Genomic DNA, 19,597 nt, shown 5'->3' with positions numbered 1-19,597 from the left:
ACTCCTTATTTAAATTGTTAACCCAGAACAAAACTAAAACCTGACAAAATTCAGGATGCCTCCTGTCACTGTGGTAATTGCTATATGTTATAGCGATATGTCAGTTTTTATATGACTTTCTTTTAGACAACTAATCTGAGAGAATGTTGATTTTCTATGAATAAGAGGTCTTTGTATCTTTTAAAATCTTTTAAACTCTGATGACAATTTGAACTGTATATGTAGGTATCCTGAATACATCCACTTGCAGTTACTTTCAATTGGATCTAGATCTGCCCAGCACAAATGACTTTATTATACTGCTTTGTGCCTATGTGACAAAGTTAACACCTACTTTAAAAAAAATGTTACTCTTTCTTGCAGCTTTTGTAACACATGAACCTTGTTCCAGTTGGAGAAATTTTGTAGATACCATATGGGGATAGAAACAACACTAACCAAGATGAATCATATTGGAAATTTCCATTTACTCACATTTTGTTTTGAAAATGTTGAATGAAAGAAGTCATAAAAGATCCTTCACACAGAAGGTTTATTCTTTTTGTCTTTCATGATATGCTATTTCATGATAAAGTGACTATTTTAAATGTGGAAGTTGTATGAGAAAGTCAGGTTTTTGAGAAAAAAAGGAAGAAAAAAGCATTATATTCTAAGTAAATATGTTGAGTCACTTGAATGTGGAATAATAAAAGAAGAAATGTGATCCTGTTAAGTTCTGATATATGCTTCAGTTTTAGGAAGAAAAATCCATTCCTCGGGTGTATCAAGGATAATTAGGGATATAAAAACCTACTTTGAAGGGAACTGCCTGACTACACTTGTGTGGATAGGTTTGCATGAAAGAATTTTTTTTTTCAGTGTATTTTGCTGTGAGCTAATGTCCAGATTTTGAAGTGGAATTTGAAATTATACACCTGAGTAGGATGCTAGTAAAAATGCTTTTTCATGTTTCCCTCAGTTTTTCTCGTTACTGAGTGAAGAGACGGGATTGTAATGACAGTGATGTCATGCAAACATTAGCAGCCTCAGAGATTAAGGCAGTCTTTTGAAGAATGTCTGAGATTACATTTAAGTTGTTTCAAACCCATCATTAAAGACAATGATCTGGAAACCATTTCTGATCATTTGTCCAGCCATGTGAGTTCTAAGTATATTTTGCAGACTTTCAAAAATTACTATTGTAAGAATATAGTAAACGTGTTTCCTATATTAAAAAATGTTTTATTAGACATTTTCATGTTGATGATTAGATATTTTAATTCTTTTTAATTTAATCACATTTTTCTTTAATATACCCAATAGTTTGACTAACTTTGGCATCCTTCTTTCTCATGTAATTATGGTTAAATCCAATAATGTTCTCAATCTCATTACACTCTGTTGTTGTTCATCATGCAGTATCTTCAGATCCCTGAATCACCATTCTGATATGACAGAATGGTTGAGGTTGGAAGAGACATCTGGAGGTCATCTAGTCCAATCCCCCTGATCAAGAAGGGCCACCTACAGTAGGTTGCTCAGGACCATGTCCAGTCAGCTTTTGAATATCTCCAGGGATGGAGACTCCATAATCTCTCTGGGCAACCTGATAGCAATCTGACTGTTTCAAAATTGCTTTCAATATACTGTAATTATGAGAAACCCTTTATTACAGTGTGTCACATTTAAAGTAGAGATACATGTGGATATGTGGCTGAAATAATTAGTAACCAGATTAGCTGCTGTCCTCTGATTTGTCTGAATTTGTGTCTGCTGCACAGAACTTGAGCCAGGGAACTACAAGGAAAGGGGAATTGTATGGAATTATGATATATTGTGGAATTCTTAGTAGAAGTCTTAGTCCAGCCATGAAACTTTCAAAAAGGATTCCTTAGAAAGATCAATAATGGAAAAAATTTAAAACTCTTTCCATTTCCTGTCTAATAATCAAATGAATGGGGACCTGGAACAGACTTCTAATTGGAGGTGTAGGGACAGAAAACCTTTTAGTTACAGAGTTGATCTTGATAATAAGTAAGACAGATCAACATTTCTCGATCTAGAATATTCTTTTTATTCCTTGCCCTATACTCCCTTTGTGGGGAAATGTCAGTGCAGGTTATTATTTGGTTAATCTGGAAATGAATGACACTGAAACAACTCCTGTGCACATTACTGCAGCTGCATGCCATACCATATACTGGAGGTTATCTTCCTAGCATCAGTTTCTCTTATGCAGTATCAGTATTTGATAGTACCCAAATACATGGCAGTCCTTGTCTAGAAGAGTTTGCTGTTTGAATTATATCTATATGAAGTGAATATTGAATAAAACATTCAGAAGTTAAAGAAAAATCACTTGGGGATCACAGTAGTCAGCCAAGAGCTAGAGCAATGACGCCCATAAACAAATATTTTCAGGAAAGTGTTCTAGACCATGAATCTTGAGTGAAGTGAGCTTCCCACTGCCTAGTCCATGGTAAAGCACTGAATCCTGAGAAAGGACAGAAGTTAAGGCATATCCTTGATTTCATCGTTTCTCTATTGGCTCTGTTGGCAAACAGCTCCCTAGTCAGCATGCTGCTCTTATGGATTCTATTCTGAGGTGCATACCTTTTCTTACACCATTTTATGGAGAGCTGAGGTAACTAACTTGAGAATGAATTGCATGGTCAAATTTTGTGGTAGAAGGATCATTTGCAACTGACATGTAACTGACTATGATATCAATCAAAACAATAAAAATTTAGAGTTACAATATGGAAACCAGTAGAATTATCCAGGTTAAATCTGGTCAGAAATGAGAATCTGTTCCAAAGACTCATTGTTCTTACATTTGAAAATATCTTTGTGACATTCTTACTCCACATTTCAATCTCCTCAAGATTTTTAAGCAAAGATAATGCTCTGTGAGCCTCTTTTTGTGACTACAAAGCAGATGTAGCAGTTGATATGAATACCTAAAGCAGAAGTGGTAATCTTTGTTGGTGGTATAAACCACGAACCCCTAGAGATTAATTCCAGCTTTTTGTAGTTGCTGGTGACTTTCTTTTCGATTCCAGTGGGAGCAGGGCTTCATCCAGGAACACAGACATTCTTCAGGTTTTATCATAAAGCAAAGAAGCACACACTCTGAGTATGAACTCTCAAATGAAATCTCACATATGAATGCTCACAGGCTGTTTATCCAAACTGTAAATTATGAACAAATAGTATAGGCTTAGGTTGTGTTACTCTAACAGTGGAAAGATGTAATCATTCTACTGTTTTTGTGTACACAAACCAGCAAAGTAAGATATTTTTAATTCCCTTAGTATAATATCCTGAGACAAAGCAGCTGTATTTTACATTGTATTGTATGTTTTAATATGTTAATTGGTGTGTATTTATAAAGACATGGTAATACTAACATAGCACTCTTGTTTAAATTCATCTTTCTGAATCTTTGTTGATTCAGTAAGAAAGGCTCTGGGGTGTTCTTTACCTGAAACACAACCAGCACATAACCAACTTATGAAGTTTGAAGAAAGTAAACTTTATATATGTGCATGGATATGAACTCATGCATATATGCTCATACAAACATGCACTGTTAATGTATGGCATGATTTTACAATGTGGGGTAAAGCAAGGTTATAGTAGAAAAGGAAATGTTCATGGCATGTTCCCTTTTTTTCCAGTGGGAGCACACGTATACATTCACAAAGTGGGTGGGTGGTCTATTAGTACTTGAAGGCAGAGACTTTGTAATCTAGGTTGTTTCAAGAAAGGGCACGTATATCCCACTCCTTCTTGGGACAGGGTTTATATGTCTGCTATATATTGGGTTTTGTGCTTAGATTTTTTGTCAGTTCATTTGTGTGCTTGCAAAGAAACAAATGTTTTCTTGGTTTTTTTTGTTTGTTTGTTTGTTTGTTTGTTTTTTCCCTTCCTGTGTATTGTGACTACTACATTTTCTCTTATTTCTCTTATTTCTTAGACTAAAGCAGTTCTGAACTATGGCTTCTAGCACCATTTTTTCCTGCACTTCTTGGCTTTATTTTCTCTTTCTTTTTTCTCTTAACATTTTTGTTTGTAAACACTGTGCACAGTGTTTCTCTGTTGAGAGACTATTCTCTCCTTTTTGCTTTCTTTTTGAAGCCAGTTCTCTTGGGAACATTATATCCTACTGAGCAAGATGACACTGCCAAAGCTTGTGGTATTTTCCATTTCTGGTTTCTCTGATTACCTCCTCCCCCAAACCCAACTGATGATTCTTATCTTTCCTGAATGACTAATATCTGTTGGCACATATTTATCTATAAGACATTAGTAACTTATAGAGGATTTAAGTGACAAACATTAAAAGTTAAAGTAAATTAGAACTTGAAAAAAACCACTGGTATTGCAAAAATATAATTATATGTATCTATAAATACGAAAAGAAGCAAGAATATAAGTGAGCTGTTATGTTGTGAGGCCAGCAAGTTCAATATAATGTAGTGTGACTGAAAAGTCTAAAAGAATTCTGTTCTTCATTTCTTATTGATGTTGATGCAATAGAAAGAAAATAGGAAATAAATAAGAATTTGTAGTGGTAATGAGGCATTGAAATTGTTTTATCTCTGGTGGAAATAAAATTGAAATAGCTTAAGGCAATTAGCATGAAACCTCTAATTGAGGCAAATGAGAAAACCTCTTCTTAGAATACAGGCATAGTTGTCACATGAAGTCATACCTCCAGTTGCCAGGTTTTGTACTAAGTACATTAAATAAGAATAGGCATCATATTAATGTGAGACATCAAATAATTTTCCTGGTTTGTCCAATCTACATAAGTGCTACTAAGACATCATGTGTGGCACTATAGCCAGTTTAGGGCATTGCATTTCAAGAAATGCTTTACCGGCCTCAAGAAATGGTGTCTCTTATTTGACTCCAATAGGCTTGATGCAAGCACAAGCTAGACTTTCCCAAGGAGGGCCAAACTTCTGTGTATAAGGAGGCCAAGAACCATATTTGGCAATTTGAGAAATAATATGTGTAGAATAATGTCACAAAGTGCATCACTGATGAGAATAAAACCACAAAATCATTCCTGTCAGTTCTCACACAATGAGAGAAACAATTTGCTGCTTCTTATGCTGTCTGCAACATCTGTGTCTCAAGCATCAATACTACTCTGTCACTTTCTCTGTGCCTCACCAGAAGCCATTGCTCCAGGCTAAATTTGTCAGTGGGTCCCTCCTACATGAATTAGCCGCACCTTGTGTGGATTCCCAAACCAGGAAGGATTGTTGTGTTGCTGTGCTACAGTCGGGCATGTAGACAGAAACCAGATGGAACATTTGTCCTCTGCTATAAGAATCAGTGTGGACTATCCTGTAATTTGGAGCTGGGCATAAGGTGGGGTATCCCACCATCTCAGTGAGGGAGGGCAAGAGCCCTTCCCTGGGTCCCCAGGGATGGATTCCTGGCTAAACTGGATTGAAATGTTACAGTCTGCAGAAATTAGAAATGTCCTTGCTATAAGATAGGTTTTTTGTCTGAGATGTCTTTCCCCTTTGTCTTCTGGAGCTACTTCAGCTCTGTTTTCCAAACACGTTAAAATACTCCAAACTCTTACTTTGATAGGAAACTTACTAATCAGTCTAGTGGAAGTATATTTTGATAATTACGTCCTCTGAAGTTACTGTTGGCTACCTGTACATCTGTAGTCTTGCAAAGGAAGTCAGAATAACTGATGAGGAGGCTTACATACACATACTGTAAGTTAAAGATTTTAATTACAATTCTGGCCCCTCAGGAAATCAACTGAAGTTTTGCTGTTATGATATTAAGGGGGTAAAATCCCTGCTTTAGATATGGGAGTCTGTTTAGAAATTTAAATAAGGCTGAATGCATTGGAAAGCAATAATGGTTTATGTCAGCATGGATTAGATGTGTATGGGAGGTGAAGTGTGGAGTTCTCTTGTTACAAGAGATGTGGTCTGTAGAGAACTTTTCCTTTTAATCACAAAACATACAGAATAATGTATTGCACTTTATTCCTGTACTTCAAAACCTTGGCCCTGTCCTGGATGTATAATTTCTGTAAGAGAAAAGTGTAGTTCATCCTCTAATCTCACACCTATTTCCTCAGTATTGCCATTTGTGAGTGAGGCCCCTCCTCTCCCCCCCATTTTGAAGTGAGTAGTATACTGTGTTTGGTAAATCCTAACCTGAAATGGCATTAGCTGCTGCAGACTGTCAGGCTCTGTGCATTCTTCAAGCAGTCCCTCCAAGGTGTTAGACCAACAAGATGGGGTGTCTGTTGGGACAGAATTTTACGTTGGAATAAAATTTAATAAATAAAAGATTGTATGAAAAAACAACTGTACTTAATGAGTCCTTTCCTAAGATCACTTTTTATTGCCAAGATGTTTGGGAGTTTTACAATAACTATTCTTTTACATTTTCAGTTTTCTTCTTGCTGTGAAATCAGTAACAAAAATAATAATAGTTTTTGGCATAAACCCAGGTATGATGTCATAAAGTCCAAGCCAATATAATAATTTCATTAAAAAATTAAAAGTTTGGAGAAATAGAACATCTGTAGTAAACAAAGCTCACACTAAATAAGGGAAAAAATTTATTTAGGTTCATGATAAAAATTTTATGAGACATGGTCTCAGTAGTTCTCTTGTCAAAAAACACTTCATATGTGAGAGTGCTTAAAACATGAATGTTATGTTTATCAAACCACCCTCCAATGTCGCCACTGCTCACCCCATCCTTTTATTAAGTCTGACTTATTTTTTATTTCAATTATTTTGTAGTTGTCTCCTTTCATTTGTATTCTAGCAGCTAGGATTTGATGTACTGACACATATTTAGTTGTGTAAGGAACTTTACCACTACTTTGTCCTAGTGCTCTGCACACATGAGGATCTACTGGCAAAATGGCATGCTTTCTGTAATAGAAATATTTAATATGGCCTATTAAAAGAAAAACATCATTTGGGTGCCTATGTAAGTTTTCATTAATAGTAGCAAGCAGTGAAACTAGGTTTTTTGATCATTGTGAGTTGTAAAGAGTAACTCTACGTTACTGTATTTTTCCAGTTATTGGCTTTTGTACATTAAAATCTGATTCAGTGCCCCTTGAAGTTAGAGGAGACACTGTTGATGGACTTAATAGGTATTTGCTTATATATTAAAATTGAGAAATGTGCAGATCTTTCCATAAAATCCTATTCTGCATCACTTATGTCCTCAGAGCATTCGTATTGCTGTGGTGGTGGCTTATCTACCAGTAGTGGTATAAGCATTATAACTACATTTGGTCATGTATTTGTTTCTTCATTAGCCCTAGAAGCAGAAGAATATGAAGTGGATTATATTCTTTTAGATGAGCGTATTTAATTTGTTTTTTATTATCTTGCTGATTGAAGATTTTATTTGTAGTTACACAGATTTTTATCTATGTTTGAGGAGGCAAAGTCAAACAAATCAGATCCATTACAGGACTTTGTAGTTATTTTGGATAGCTTATTCCTTCAGGTTTCCTTCATCAATATTAGATTTAAATGAAAAAAAAGATTCCTGAATGTTAGTATATAAGCAACAAGATAGATTTTATATTGCTTCACATATTATATTTTGGTCAAGTAAATTTCACACATCAAAAGACTTATTGGTAATTACTGATTTTACCTGTCTATAAAAATGTCATGTTAAATAAAGATGAGAATTTTGCTTTTCTGGAGCACATAAATAATACTTACTAAAAGCTGACAGCAAAGAGATGCAGGTGCTAAAGTGCATGATACACTTAAAAAGATGATACCTTGGGGAAACTGCTCAGAATGTTCCAGGAATATCTGTCCAGAAGAGATGAACTTAATTTGAGTCATAAGGGAACTAAGATTTTTAAACATAAGGCTGGGTTTGGCATGAAAGATCAAGATGCAGAAATTCTGTGTTCTCAGAGATGTCAGAGGGTAGAAATGGTCAGGTAGAAAACAAAAGTTAGTCTGCCAAGAACGGAACTAGTGATACGTTTGCACAAATGTGAAGAAATAAGATGGGAAAATGGAATGGTCAGTGCTGGGTGAAGGCAGCCCTGGATCTGTTGGGCTTATCACACATTTGGTGGAAAGATAATCAGTGAAACACTACAGTACAAGGTTACAAAATGTATGGGGAACATAGACTAACTGTTGCTGGAGGTGGAGGTATGCTTTATGTTAAAGGCAGCATAGAAGAGAGACAAATTAATAAACCTCAACAAGTAATAAGGAGTCCTGTACAGGATGAAATTCCAGGACTGTATAGGAAGAATAGAGTATTGGGCTTATAGCTTAATAACAAGACCAGGATGGCAACACTGTCTGTGTTATGGTAGATCAGTGTGGGCAGGAAGGTCCATTACCCTCTCATATCAGGATGTATGCAGAGATCTATATGCTAAAAATGACTGAGGGAGACCACCAGAGTCAACCCTTGACTATGTAACAAAATATGCAGAAATTGTATCTGGCTCAGGAATTCATAGAATCGTAGAATCGTAGAATCATTTAGGTTGGAAAAGACCCTTAAGATCATCAAGTCCAACTATTAACCTAACACTCGATTAAGTCATAGTATTAGGTTCCCTAACATTGATTTTAGATGCACCTACATTCAAGCTTCAAGAGTATCTCACTCTTTCCTAGGTATTTGTTTATAGTACTCTTGGAGAAGACTCCAAGATGGAGTCTATCTAGGTCGATCTTTGCTTCAGTATATCTATTCTTCTGATCCAAATAAAAGCACTTGAATAAATGCACTGAGAAATCTGGACAGAAATTTCAAATAAGTATGTTCACATGGTTTGACTTTGCCAAAGTATCTATTTGTTGTAGCAATTTTAAGAACCTTAAATGACAAGAAGCCCAGGTGAGACCATAAAATTAAGATCTGTTGCTTTCAGATCTATGTTTCTTGAATATTTTATTTGGAGAGAAAGTTACAAATAAAAATACAAGGTTTTAAGAATAAGGTTGTGCTGTGAAGATTCAGTCTGAAGCTGGGTTAGATGACCTCTCCAAGTTGCATTCAGTTATATTTTTCTTTAAATTTATGTGGTTGATTTTCTTGAGTGACTAATGAAAATATTGTATATGGCAGATCTGTTACATTATTCATAAGTTTTCTGACAGGGTTCTGTACTTATAGGTGGTCTGGAAAAATGTCTTTCTCTTTGGTCTCTCTACAGCTCCAGCTTGCCAACTCTGAGGCATTGCTTGCCTGATATAAATTCAATCTGTTGAATAATTTGACATTCTTCAGAATTATCCTTCCTACTAATTCTAGAAAAGACTTTCTCCCTTTTAAGGCCTGAGCTCTACCTAGAGCATCTCTAAATATACATCAGCAGTGATTCCTTTAACAGTTTTAATGTCTTACTCATGATGGCCTCTGAACTTGGGTGCCTCTGGATACACAAGTTACTTCTGATATGCAAGATATTTCAAATACAGATATTAGAGACACTAAAATTTAGGTGAGATTAATTCCACCTGAACTGTCAACCCTTCTGATCTAAGCCACTTGGAATTTTTTTTTAGACATGCTTTGATACACTTTCTGTCAGCCTTCTGTTCTTTGGTGATTTCTGTCTGGAAATCAGAGATGTGGATTCTGTGTTTGAGTGGAACAGAAATGGAGCAATGTACTTCATCTACCCTACCCATGCACTGAGCATAATGGGAGGAATCCCATTATGAGCATATCATCTATGGGTACTATAAAGACAGGAAGGTCCTCATCTCTGAATGACACTACATGTACTAATTATGGTTAAAATCTACTAACTTGTTTTTCATATTTTCTCCTCAGTTCTCATTTGTGCAATAGGGGAGATATCTTAACAGTAAAAACTTCTATTCTGTGTTTTGTCTGCGAAAAAAAATGTGGCTTTGATCTGATTGAACTCTTAGAGCATAGCTGTCAAATTAAGCAGTCATCTTTCAAGAAAACACATATTTTCAAAATGCTAATTACATGTCTTCTGTTCTTGGGTTAAACCACAAAACCAGTTAGTAGAGCCTTCATGTACTGTAGATCTTCAGGGGTAAAGGTGGGGAATTCTACACTGCTTTAGCTACCACTTTCCAAACAGGAAAAATATAATAAAAATAAAGTCTGTAATGTCTCCTTTTCCTGTTGCTCTTGATTGTTGCTAGCTGACAAACCAATGCAGAGTTCAAGAGCAACAGTAAGTACTACAGTATTGGTGGTTTTGTTTTCATTGATAAACACTAATGTTAAGTGATATTCGTATCAGTTTCATTTCAGCCACATCATTTACTTTCTAACAGTTTTATATTGCAGCTGTGCGTGTGCCACTAGCAAATCCAGAGATTACATCTATCCATTCAAAGGTGATAAAACCAAAAATCTGTTGTAATAGACATGGACCATATCCATTGAAGAGAGATCAGTTGCTTCCTAAAATGTGTATCAGTCTAGTTATGACCAGTATTGATTAGGAGTCTGGAATTTTATAATATTGTATAAGGATTTATAGATATTTCATATAAAAATAAATACAAATATATACTTACTTGATGTTAAAAATCATTAGTTACAATTTTATTTCTGATATAAGTTTAGTTCTGAGTTAATTCAAATTTGTAAGTTTTTAAAGAGTCTTGGCATATGAAGATTTCCATTGGCATTTAAAGTTTACAGTTTTAAAAATAAAAACAGTGGTCAAACTCCTGTAGGATTTACAGCACTGATTTGGAATGTGCTTTGTTGCCAGTGGTCTGAAATTGAGATTTATTATATCAGTGAGTAATAGTTGTCTACTGCAATATGTGGAATAAAAGATGGTGTTTGTTCTTGTGTACCACACTTCAGACCTACTGAGCAGTGCCTTGCGTCCCCTGCTCTGTGCCAATTCTCATAATTAGCTGAAAAGCATTAAACTAAAAATACTGCTGCATAGCAATAGAGAGCTACAAGGTCTATCTATATTTTATCTGTGTGACTATTTTCAAGTTAATTTTCAAAATAAATACTTGTTAAGAAGATATTTGGATGTTCTGATGTCTGTGTAGATTACACGTGAAGCCACACTGAGAGGTTATCTTGTGTTTGGTTATCCTGAGTGTAAAAGGTGTGGATAAGAGAAGTCTGCGGCACTCTGAATAGTGTAGAGAAGGTTGAAGTCTTTAGTTTAATCTCTGCTTTCTGAGTTTACATGAAAAAAAAATGAAGAGAGAATGAATTAAATTTGCTATAAGTGTCTCAAAGGAAAATCCAAAATTTTCTATATCAATGTGACTCCAAGTTGATTATACATATAAATGAACCGGGTATTTTTTAAGGTTTGAAATTAATGAAAAACAGCTTTTGCTTTTACCGATAATTCTTTAGGCGTGCTCTGACTGATGATAGTCATCCATCCCTAGTTCCTACCTGAGGGAGCCCCTGCCTCTCCCTCCCACGGGGGCTGCTGCCAGTGCCGGCAGTGCCACTTGCCCGTGCACCTTCTGAGCCCAGCGCTACCAGCCGTGGGACAGCGGGACCAGCTGAGCCAGTCGGTGGGGCGGGGGGGACACTCAGTATGCTGCAGGATGGGATTCCACCATCCAGCTGCAGACTCAGTGTTTCTGCGAGGGTCAACTGAAAAGCTGCAACTGCAGGTCAGTGTTTTTTCTAATATTTCTTTTAGAAGGACAGAAATGGTTAGCTTGTGATCAGAACCATTCAGTATGTGATGGGGTCTGGCATAGCACTTCTTGGTTCTATGAAAAATCTATTCTGGTTTTGAGTAGCTTTTATAGATATTGATTTTGGTATGTAAATTAGTTATACAAAATCACCTGAGTGAAAAAATAATAGGCAATTTTATTTATTTATTAAATTTGACCATAGATTACTGTTTATTACAGAGTAGCACAATAACTGCGGTGGTCTGGAAGCAGTTCCATATGACCAGTTTCAAGACATGCTAATTTAATAGACCAGAAGACTACGGGAGATTACTTTAAACCCTGATCTTACTGTGCATGCTGTTTGATAGCTGTGTTATTAATTAGCATTTCCTTTGAAAAGCATATATTTCTTGTTAAGTTAGGTTTTGGTGTATTGAAGCACAGGCAATGGCAAGACTGTAACAAGTTGAATATGAGTTCAGACAGTGTTTAAAAGATGTTCTTGAACTAAACTCTATAATGTAAAAATGCCACTAGGACATTCAAAAGCAGATGTAAAAAAATGTAAGTTAAATTAGAAAATGTGTGTATTCATCTAGTTTGGTGCATTTATTTTACCTCTCAAGTACATGATGGAATGCAGAAAGGCTCTAAACTTCCACAGTGGCCAATCAGCAGTCACAGGCTCTGGTGCAAAAGTTGGAGTTGCAGTTGGTGCTTCAATAACATTTAGGTTATGTATATGTAAATATTTCTTCAGTCTCATATGCAAGTATTACTAAATAACAACTCAATAGGTTATATGTTCATTTCTGCTTTGATGACTTTTTTTGTATCATATCAATATATGCCACATAAGAAAATGAAGGGAACAATAAAATTGACTAGCCAAACCATAAATAGATGCTTCCCTGAACAGTGATTGCTACTTTGAAAATACAATTTGTGGCAGCTATTCCTATCAATTGTATATAAGAGCTTGACCTGAAGAATTCTTTATCTTTTTGAAGCTTGAAGGATGACTTTACAGAGACATATTGGTCCACATCGTCTGCTTCTGTTAGTTTTGGTTCTACATGTACCTTCTTATTTTCAAAGAGTAGTTTGAATAATGAAAACTAAAAATAGTAAACCCCTAAAAACTATATCCCCATCTGGTCTGCTGAGATACTGGATTTTTGTCGAGATGATACTTTTTGCTGTGCAGCTAGTGGACCTTTTCAAGATTTTTATCTTTACTTGCATATTATGCATACTTATATATTTATACTAACTAAAAAAACCCCCAGAGTCATTATGTGCCTGTAATGTGAAACTAGCTGGATTCTCTTTGATTCCTACTATTTCCTGAAGTACAGTATGTCTTGAAGCTTACCCTGTATACACATATGCATGTTGTATGAAATATTAAAACAAAATATTTGTTATATGCATTTCTATACAAAGCCAACTGTTTGATGTTTGTGGCTTAAAAAGCTCCAGGTCTGTCATTTAGAGCACATTTTTTTATGTGGCATCACTACGGAAGAGTATTTCCCAACCTCCAAAATAATTATAAAAAAAATATATACTGTGTTATTATAAAAGGAAATTCCTTAGGCAATGTCTTGAAATTCATTCTGTTAATTAACTGACAGCCTTCAAACAGTGCATGTCACTGTTTTAACCTTATTTCAGTAAACTTTTATATCTTCTGCAGCCTGTCAAATAGAGGACAGCTGTGTTAGAGAATTAGTTCTCCCCCTGTTCTGGCACCAGATGTCATAGGTGTTTTCTAAACCTTGAGGTTTCTGTAAAAAGCTCTAAAATGCACAAAACCTACACCTGCTTCTCTGCCCTACTCAAGGTCTTTTCTTCACTACTCATATATCCATCAGTATGAAAAATAGTCCATGTTCTCATACACCTTCTAATATTCCATAATGTTCTAGTGCTAGTCCCATCGGAAACCTTTACATAAGTTTCAAATTATTCACAGAACTGATGCCAACATTTGAATATGCAATAATAAGGCAGAATTATTTCTTAAAATTTTAAGTAGTATGTTGACTTAACTACCATAGAGATTTCAAACATAATTTAAAATGCAATTTTGGAGTAGCATGTTTGGGACCTGTGGGCTTTGAATGAAGTAACTTACTTGCTCTTTTTGGAAATGTAATATTGGCATAAGTTAAATGTTCTTTTTTTCTTTAAAATATTCAAATTTCTGCAGATTCTAAATATAGCTGAACTGATTCTTTATTCATCAATTTTGATAGCTCTTAAGTGTAATAATTCAAGAATTTCAAGAGTCTTACAGGTTAGATTTTTAGTATCTCTTTGATCTGTGTGGATACAGATTGCAATTAACTTTGTACTGTTACTGTATTACTATTGTACTATTAGCTAAAATTTCTATGTTTTCTGGAAGATACCGAGTGTATCTTCTCAGAAGAAAGATGCAATCAAAGGGCAGACTCTTTTATCTACTGCCAAGGAAAGTAGATTGAAAAGGCAGGAGAAAGGGAAAGGGAAGAAGGAAGGCTTGTGAGACAATCAGTGGTTTAGAGCACATGACTGACAAGGAGAGATCTGAAAGCCAGAAGGTGGGCATCTTTAGTTCTGCCAACATTTCAATGATTCTGTGGCTTAGTGTTGTCAAAGGTGTGGAAGGTGATTAGATGGAGTAGAAATACCATCTTTAATGGATAATAAAAGCAGAAGGACTCTGGGAGAAGCAAATAATAGCAGTGTAGGGAATATATTTACATTTAGCAGGTGAAAACCAAGCACTGTTTCAGTACTGTCAAAGGATATAAGAAGAGGGATTGACCACGCATTGCAGTTTTTGAGGTTCAGGTTGGACAGTAGGAAAAAGTAAACAACACTAGGAGGGTAGTGCAACACTTTTCTTGTAGTTTTTCAAGATTTAGCCAGACAAAGTCATAGCTATGATCTTCTACTGTTTTCAGTGGTTGCACCTAGGGGAGGAAGATGGACCAGATGACCTCCTTGGGTTTTATAAAAATTCATTTTGTTTACAATTATTTTATTTTCAATTAAAAACTTAACAAGGTTTCTATATTATCTCCTGTAATAATGAGACTTAGAATAGAATCCATCTCTGATTTCTCAGGCTAGTCAGTTCTTTTGTGATAAGATGAAATAATAATAAAAGCATTTTTTTTTCCCCACAAGATACATGGGTACAGAAACCTAGAAAGGTTATATCACTTAGATATAGATATATCCTCTTTCCAATAATAAGTTACAGAGGTAGAGAAGGAGCTAGTAGAAGTCTTTGGAAAGATGTGATAGTCTTAGATAGCTGTAAAAATACAGTTGGAGGTATTAGATTGAACAGTTCTAAGTAGTCTATACTTTAAGATTATGTAAGTGAGAGTGAGAAGGAAGAATACAAGAGAACAAAAGTCACTGTCTTGGGAGATAACAGTTGTGAGAGATTAAAAGAATTTGTCATTGGAGATGCTGAAGAAGGGAATACAAAGCCAAGAAGATAATTTATTGACCACAGAGACACTTTATCCAAAGGAAGAAAACAAATTAGTAAACACATCAAACAAAGACCAGATCAAGAAAAATGAGGATGAGAAAAGTTAACCAGATGACCTGATTAGAGCATGAGACACATTTTTGATTCCAGCTCTTCAGATTTTTTTCACTGGTATGAACAACTGTAAATCCTAATATGCAAAGAGTAAACAATTTGAATAAAAAGTGCCATTTGCAGATCATCACTTTCTGAGCTACAGCAGGCTTTCAAGTGCTTGTTTGTAGAAGTAATTGCAGAAAATAGTATTTGCTCTTACTTTGTAATTAAGATTTTGTAAGCCTGTGTCATGGTTTAACCCCAGACAGCAAACAAAGCACCACAGAGCAGCTCACTCACTCCTCTCCCCAGCAGGATGGAGGAAGAGAATTGGAAGGGTAAAGGTAAGAAAAATCATTCATTGAGTTAAGAACAGTTTAATAATTCAAATAAAATTTCAACAACAACAACAACAATAATAATAATAATAATAATAATAATAATAATAATAATAATAATAATAATAATAATAATAATAACAACAATAATAATAATAATAATAATAATCATGTAGTCATGAAAAGGAAAATAACAGAGAGAAATAAAACCCAAGAAAGACAAGTGATGCAAATGGAAACAGTTGATCACTACCAACTGATCAATGCCCAGCCAGTCCCTGAGCAGCAGCCACCCCACCAACCTTCTCCCTAGTTTTATTGCTTAGCATGACATGGTAGAGAATATCCCTTTGGTCAGTTGGGGTCATCTGTACCAACTGTGTCTCCTCACAACTTCTTGTACTACTTGCTGGTGTGCTGGTGTGAGAACCAGAAAAGGCCTTGATGCTGTATGAGAACTGCTCAGCAACAACTAAAACATCCTGGTGTTATCAACACTGTTTCCAGCACAAATCCAAAACATATCCCCATATTAGCTACTATGATGAAAATTAACTTCATCCCAGCCAAAACAAGTACAGCCTTATGAAAAAAAGCTAATTAAATTGAAGGCTCTTTATGCATGTCTTAAAACTTGCCACTTCCATAAAGGTTTGTGGCCTTTTTCAACATACTTTCAACAACATTTTACAAAGGAAATTCTTATACTACATTTAACACCAATAAAAATCAGAAAACTGCATTTGTTGGTAAGCCTGATTTAATTCTTAGTATTTTCCATCTTCATTTATTGCAGCTCTTTCTTATTTCTTCCATGTTCCCTTCTCAAGTCATACACAGTGAAGTCTGTTTGACTTTCTATGTGGTTTAAACATATGCTTCAGTTTTGCAGACTGTTGATGTGTTAGTGGATGTTGACACAAATTTGAAAATAGTTGGAAAAGAAAAATCTAAGTAAAATGGAATTTTCAGATTAGCTTGGTTGAGAAGAGTCTATAGGTTAAGTAGTTTCTTTTTTGAAATGAATCCTGGACCTCTTAACATAAAAGTAATTTAAACATCTTCTTAATGATCTTCATTCTGTTTGTTGACCTAAACCAAACTTCACTCACTGGAAAGATCTTTATTAAAGCCGTATGTTCTTTTCTTTTGAACTGCAGCTCACCACAGCCACCTTGGATGGCAAACTCCAATTGTTTCTACCCTGATATTTGCCAGCCTGTGGAGCTTTGGCCCTGGTGCTCAGAGAATAACGACTTGCTGAGAGAAAAGAGACTGGTAACTGGCCATAGCAAGCAGCATAATATTCCCTTTTAAACTCATTTTTCTTCTGACTTTGTTTTCTGCAAGTTCTTCAAGATGTTCTCAAAGTTTTTCTATTGTAAAATCTGTTATCTTTATTGCAAAAATAAGGGTAAAAGATCAAGAAAAGAAAGACTACTCATTCTGACTTCATTTGATCAAATCACCACAGAAGTGGCTTTCAGAGGACTTCTTGGGTGCTTATATTTATGTGTATTCTGTAGTGCTTTGCTAGACTGGGACCACTTTAGATTGAAAAAGCAGTTAAAATAACAACTGTTCCCTTATTAAAGCTACGACTGCCTGTGAACAAATATTTAAATTAATCTGAAAGAGAGAAGAATTGTATGTCTTTCTGAAATGCCAACAGTGTCCTTCTGTTATACTCCTTTGGGGTTACTGTAATCAGCATGGATGTTGTTTGAAGGCAGAATTTTACTGGTTTACCCATTATACTACATTCTGTGAGTTTCTTAGAGAATATGTGAGAAAGATCTTATCTTTAAAATGTTACCTTGTTGCTACAGTCTGGTTTATTAAAACAGCTTTAAATGCAAAGAATCTATTTCTGACACTTAATACCTGTTTAAATATTTTCAAAGTTTTTAAGTAATATGAAAATAAAGTTAGGGGAAAAAAATGTTCATTTCTTGTATTCTTCTTAGTTTACTTGTTTTGATCTTAGAAAAGATTTATTAGGCACCTGTTTTTTAAAACTAGGCATTATAAGTGTTCATGGACTCTAGATCAGAGTAGAGATCATATATATGCCTGGTGGAGGCAGATTTTCTTTTTTTCCTTGCAAAATTATGCTGCCATTTTAGTTAAATTTGCTGGAACGGAATCACTGAACTTTATTAATCAGCTTATTAAAACAAAAAAAAAAAAAAAAAAGGAAAAAATGGAATTCCTACCACCACTTTAACAACAATCAGTATGGCCAGATCCCTTTCAGTACTGTAAAGAATGTTGTATTTAATAGGCATCCCCAATTTATACGTATAATATTTAGTATAAGGAAATCAAGGTATTTCTAGATATTGTTTAATTTCTATAACAAATTTTATTTTAAAAATGCTTTAGTTGCTTTTTGATAAGAAAAATCATATACTGTGACTATGTATCATATTCAGATATTCTCCACAACACTGGTCTCATGAGTAACTATAGGAGTGTAGTAAGTTAGATCATTCTCAGCAGGAGTCTGAATATCAGAATTGGGCCTGGCATGATCAAAGCAAATGTGTAATAACCAACCTGAATACTTTTTCAGTTCAAAATCAGATTATCCAAGAGATCATCTTCTATGCTGTGGCTGCACATAGTACACTCATGAATTATCAGTAAGATTGGAATTTTTACCTCCACCACAGAGATACTGAGGACAACCTTCTTCAAACTTCATTTAGCTAACTTTCTCATCTGTATGGTCTGGAATCCACACCAAGCATCACTATTCAAATATAGAAAAATAACATGGCCCACAGCTGTATTTGCAAGAAAGGAGTTCCTGAGCCCTGGGTTGCAACTTGCTTAGTAGTGACTGACTCTTCGGAGATTTTGAAACATCTGCTGAGGAGGTGTGAACCATAATTATTACAATTTTGTTTGTTTGTTTGTTTGTTTTTAAAAGTGCCACATTTTTTAAACAGGAGAATAACATTTTTAAGGCAGAGGACAGACTCAGAACTCTGAATCCTTGGTGCAAGCATGGAGGGTGTCACAATCTCCATGAGACTGAAATAAAAGGGAAAGGCTTCCATCTTCTGGATCTTCTACCTTCTAGGAATAACTATTGTCAGTCCCCAGTCAGTCAGTGCGTATCCCCAAAACCCCTCTTAATCTTGGGCTAGTTTGATCTCTGCAGGAGGAGCTCTTCTTCCAAATCTAATGTGTTATCTCTCTTAAAGTGAGACTCAGCTCTCTGGTGTTTTCTGGTTACTTTCATCAAGGATTTCTGCTGGACAGAAAACCCCTTCGGGGTGTTTTGGCCGTGACCACAACATCATCAATCCATGCTGAATAAAGACTTTCATCTGTTCAGGGCTTGGATATGTGCAGCTCCTTGGTAGCCCAGGAATTTGCTAACCCCCTTTTCCCTCAGGGTGTGAGAGAATCTGCCCTACCACACAGGCACTAGAACTTTTTAAATGGAAATTCACTACAATTTTTGAATATGTTAAAAAAGATTTTTTTTTCCCCTGGGCTCCTCAGAAATGTTTGACTGCTTGTGGTTTTGAGAATGGAAAACTTTAGCTGACACATTTCATGTTTGGCAAAGTTAAATGCTTGAAAGCAGGTTTTCTAATAGCAAATAGGAGGAAAAAAATTGTGGATGATGCTACCATCTTATTATATTTAAAATTTTCATAATAACTAAGTTTTCTTTCTGAGATCTGTTTGATATAAGGACACAGGAGACTACACTTAATTATTAAAGAGTTACAGTCATAAAAGTTTACTCATCAACAAAATACTGTGTCCACAGAAGCACTATACCTTTGGTTTTAGACAGGCAAACCTGACAATTTATATTTTCAGTTTCTGGCATAAAGAGAAGACTAGTTGGAATGAGACAGTCCTGAAAACAGATAGGACAAGTTCTCAGATAAGGAGGATAGAGTATCTCAGCTATGAAAATTTGACAGACAGCTGTAAGTGTAAGTATTTAATAGGTCATAGTGAGGAATTTTGAGTATGCTTTCAGACTGCTTGTCATG

General features: G+C 35.3%; 1 protein-coding gene across 1 annotated transcript in view; it reads left to right on the top strand.

Moving 5' to 3' along the window:
• WDR27 (WD repeat domain 27) overlaps positions 1-17,460 on the top strand; it is a 123,640-nt gene extending 106,180 nt beyond the window's left edge. Inside the window, exon 26 of the mRNA XM_042795631.1 lies at positions 16,736-17,460. Within this exon, the coding sequence (XP_042651565.1) occupies positions 16,736-16,783 (48 nt within the window). The 3' untranslated portion in view covers positions 16,784-17,460. The remainder of the gene's footprint in view (positions 1-16,735) is intronic.
• Positions 17,461-19,597: the final 2,137 nt, after the last annotated feature.

Source organism: Tyto alba, unplaced genomic scaffold, assembly GCF_018691265.1.
Source record: "Tyto alba isolate M040663 unplaced genomic scaffold, T.alba_DEE_v4.0 Super-Scaffold_22, whole genome shotgun sequence".
In the NCBI taxonomy this organism is placed as follows: Eukaryota; Metazoa; Chordata; class Aves; order Strigiformes; family Tytonidae; genus Tyto; species Tyto alba.
Note: the sequence above shows the minus strand (reverse complement) of the source record. Positions and strands in the feature narration are given on the sequence as shown.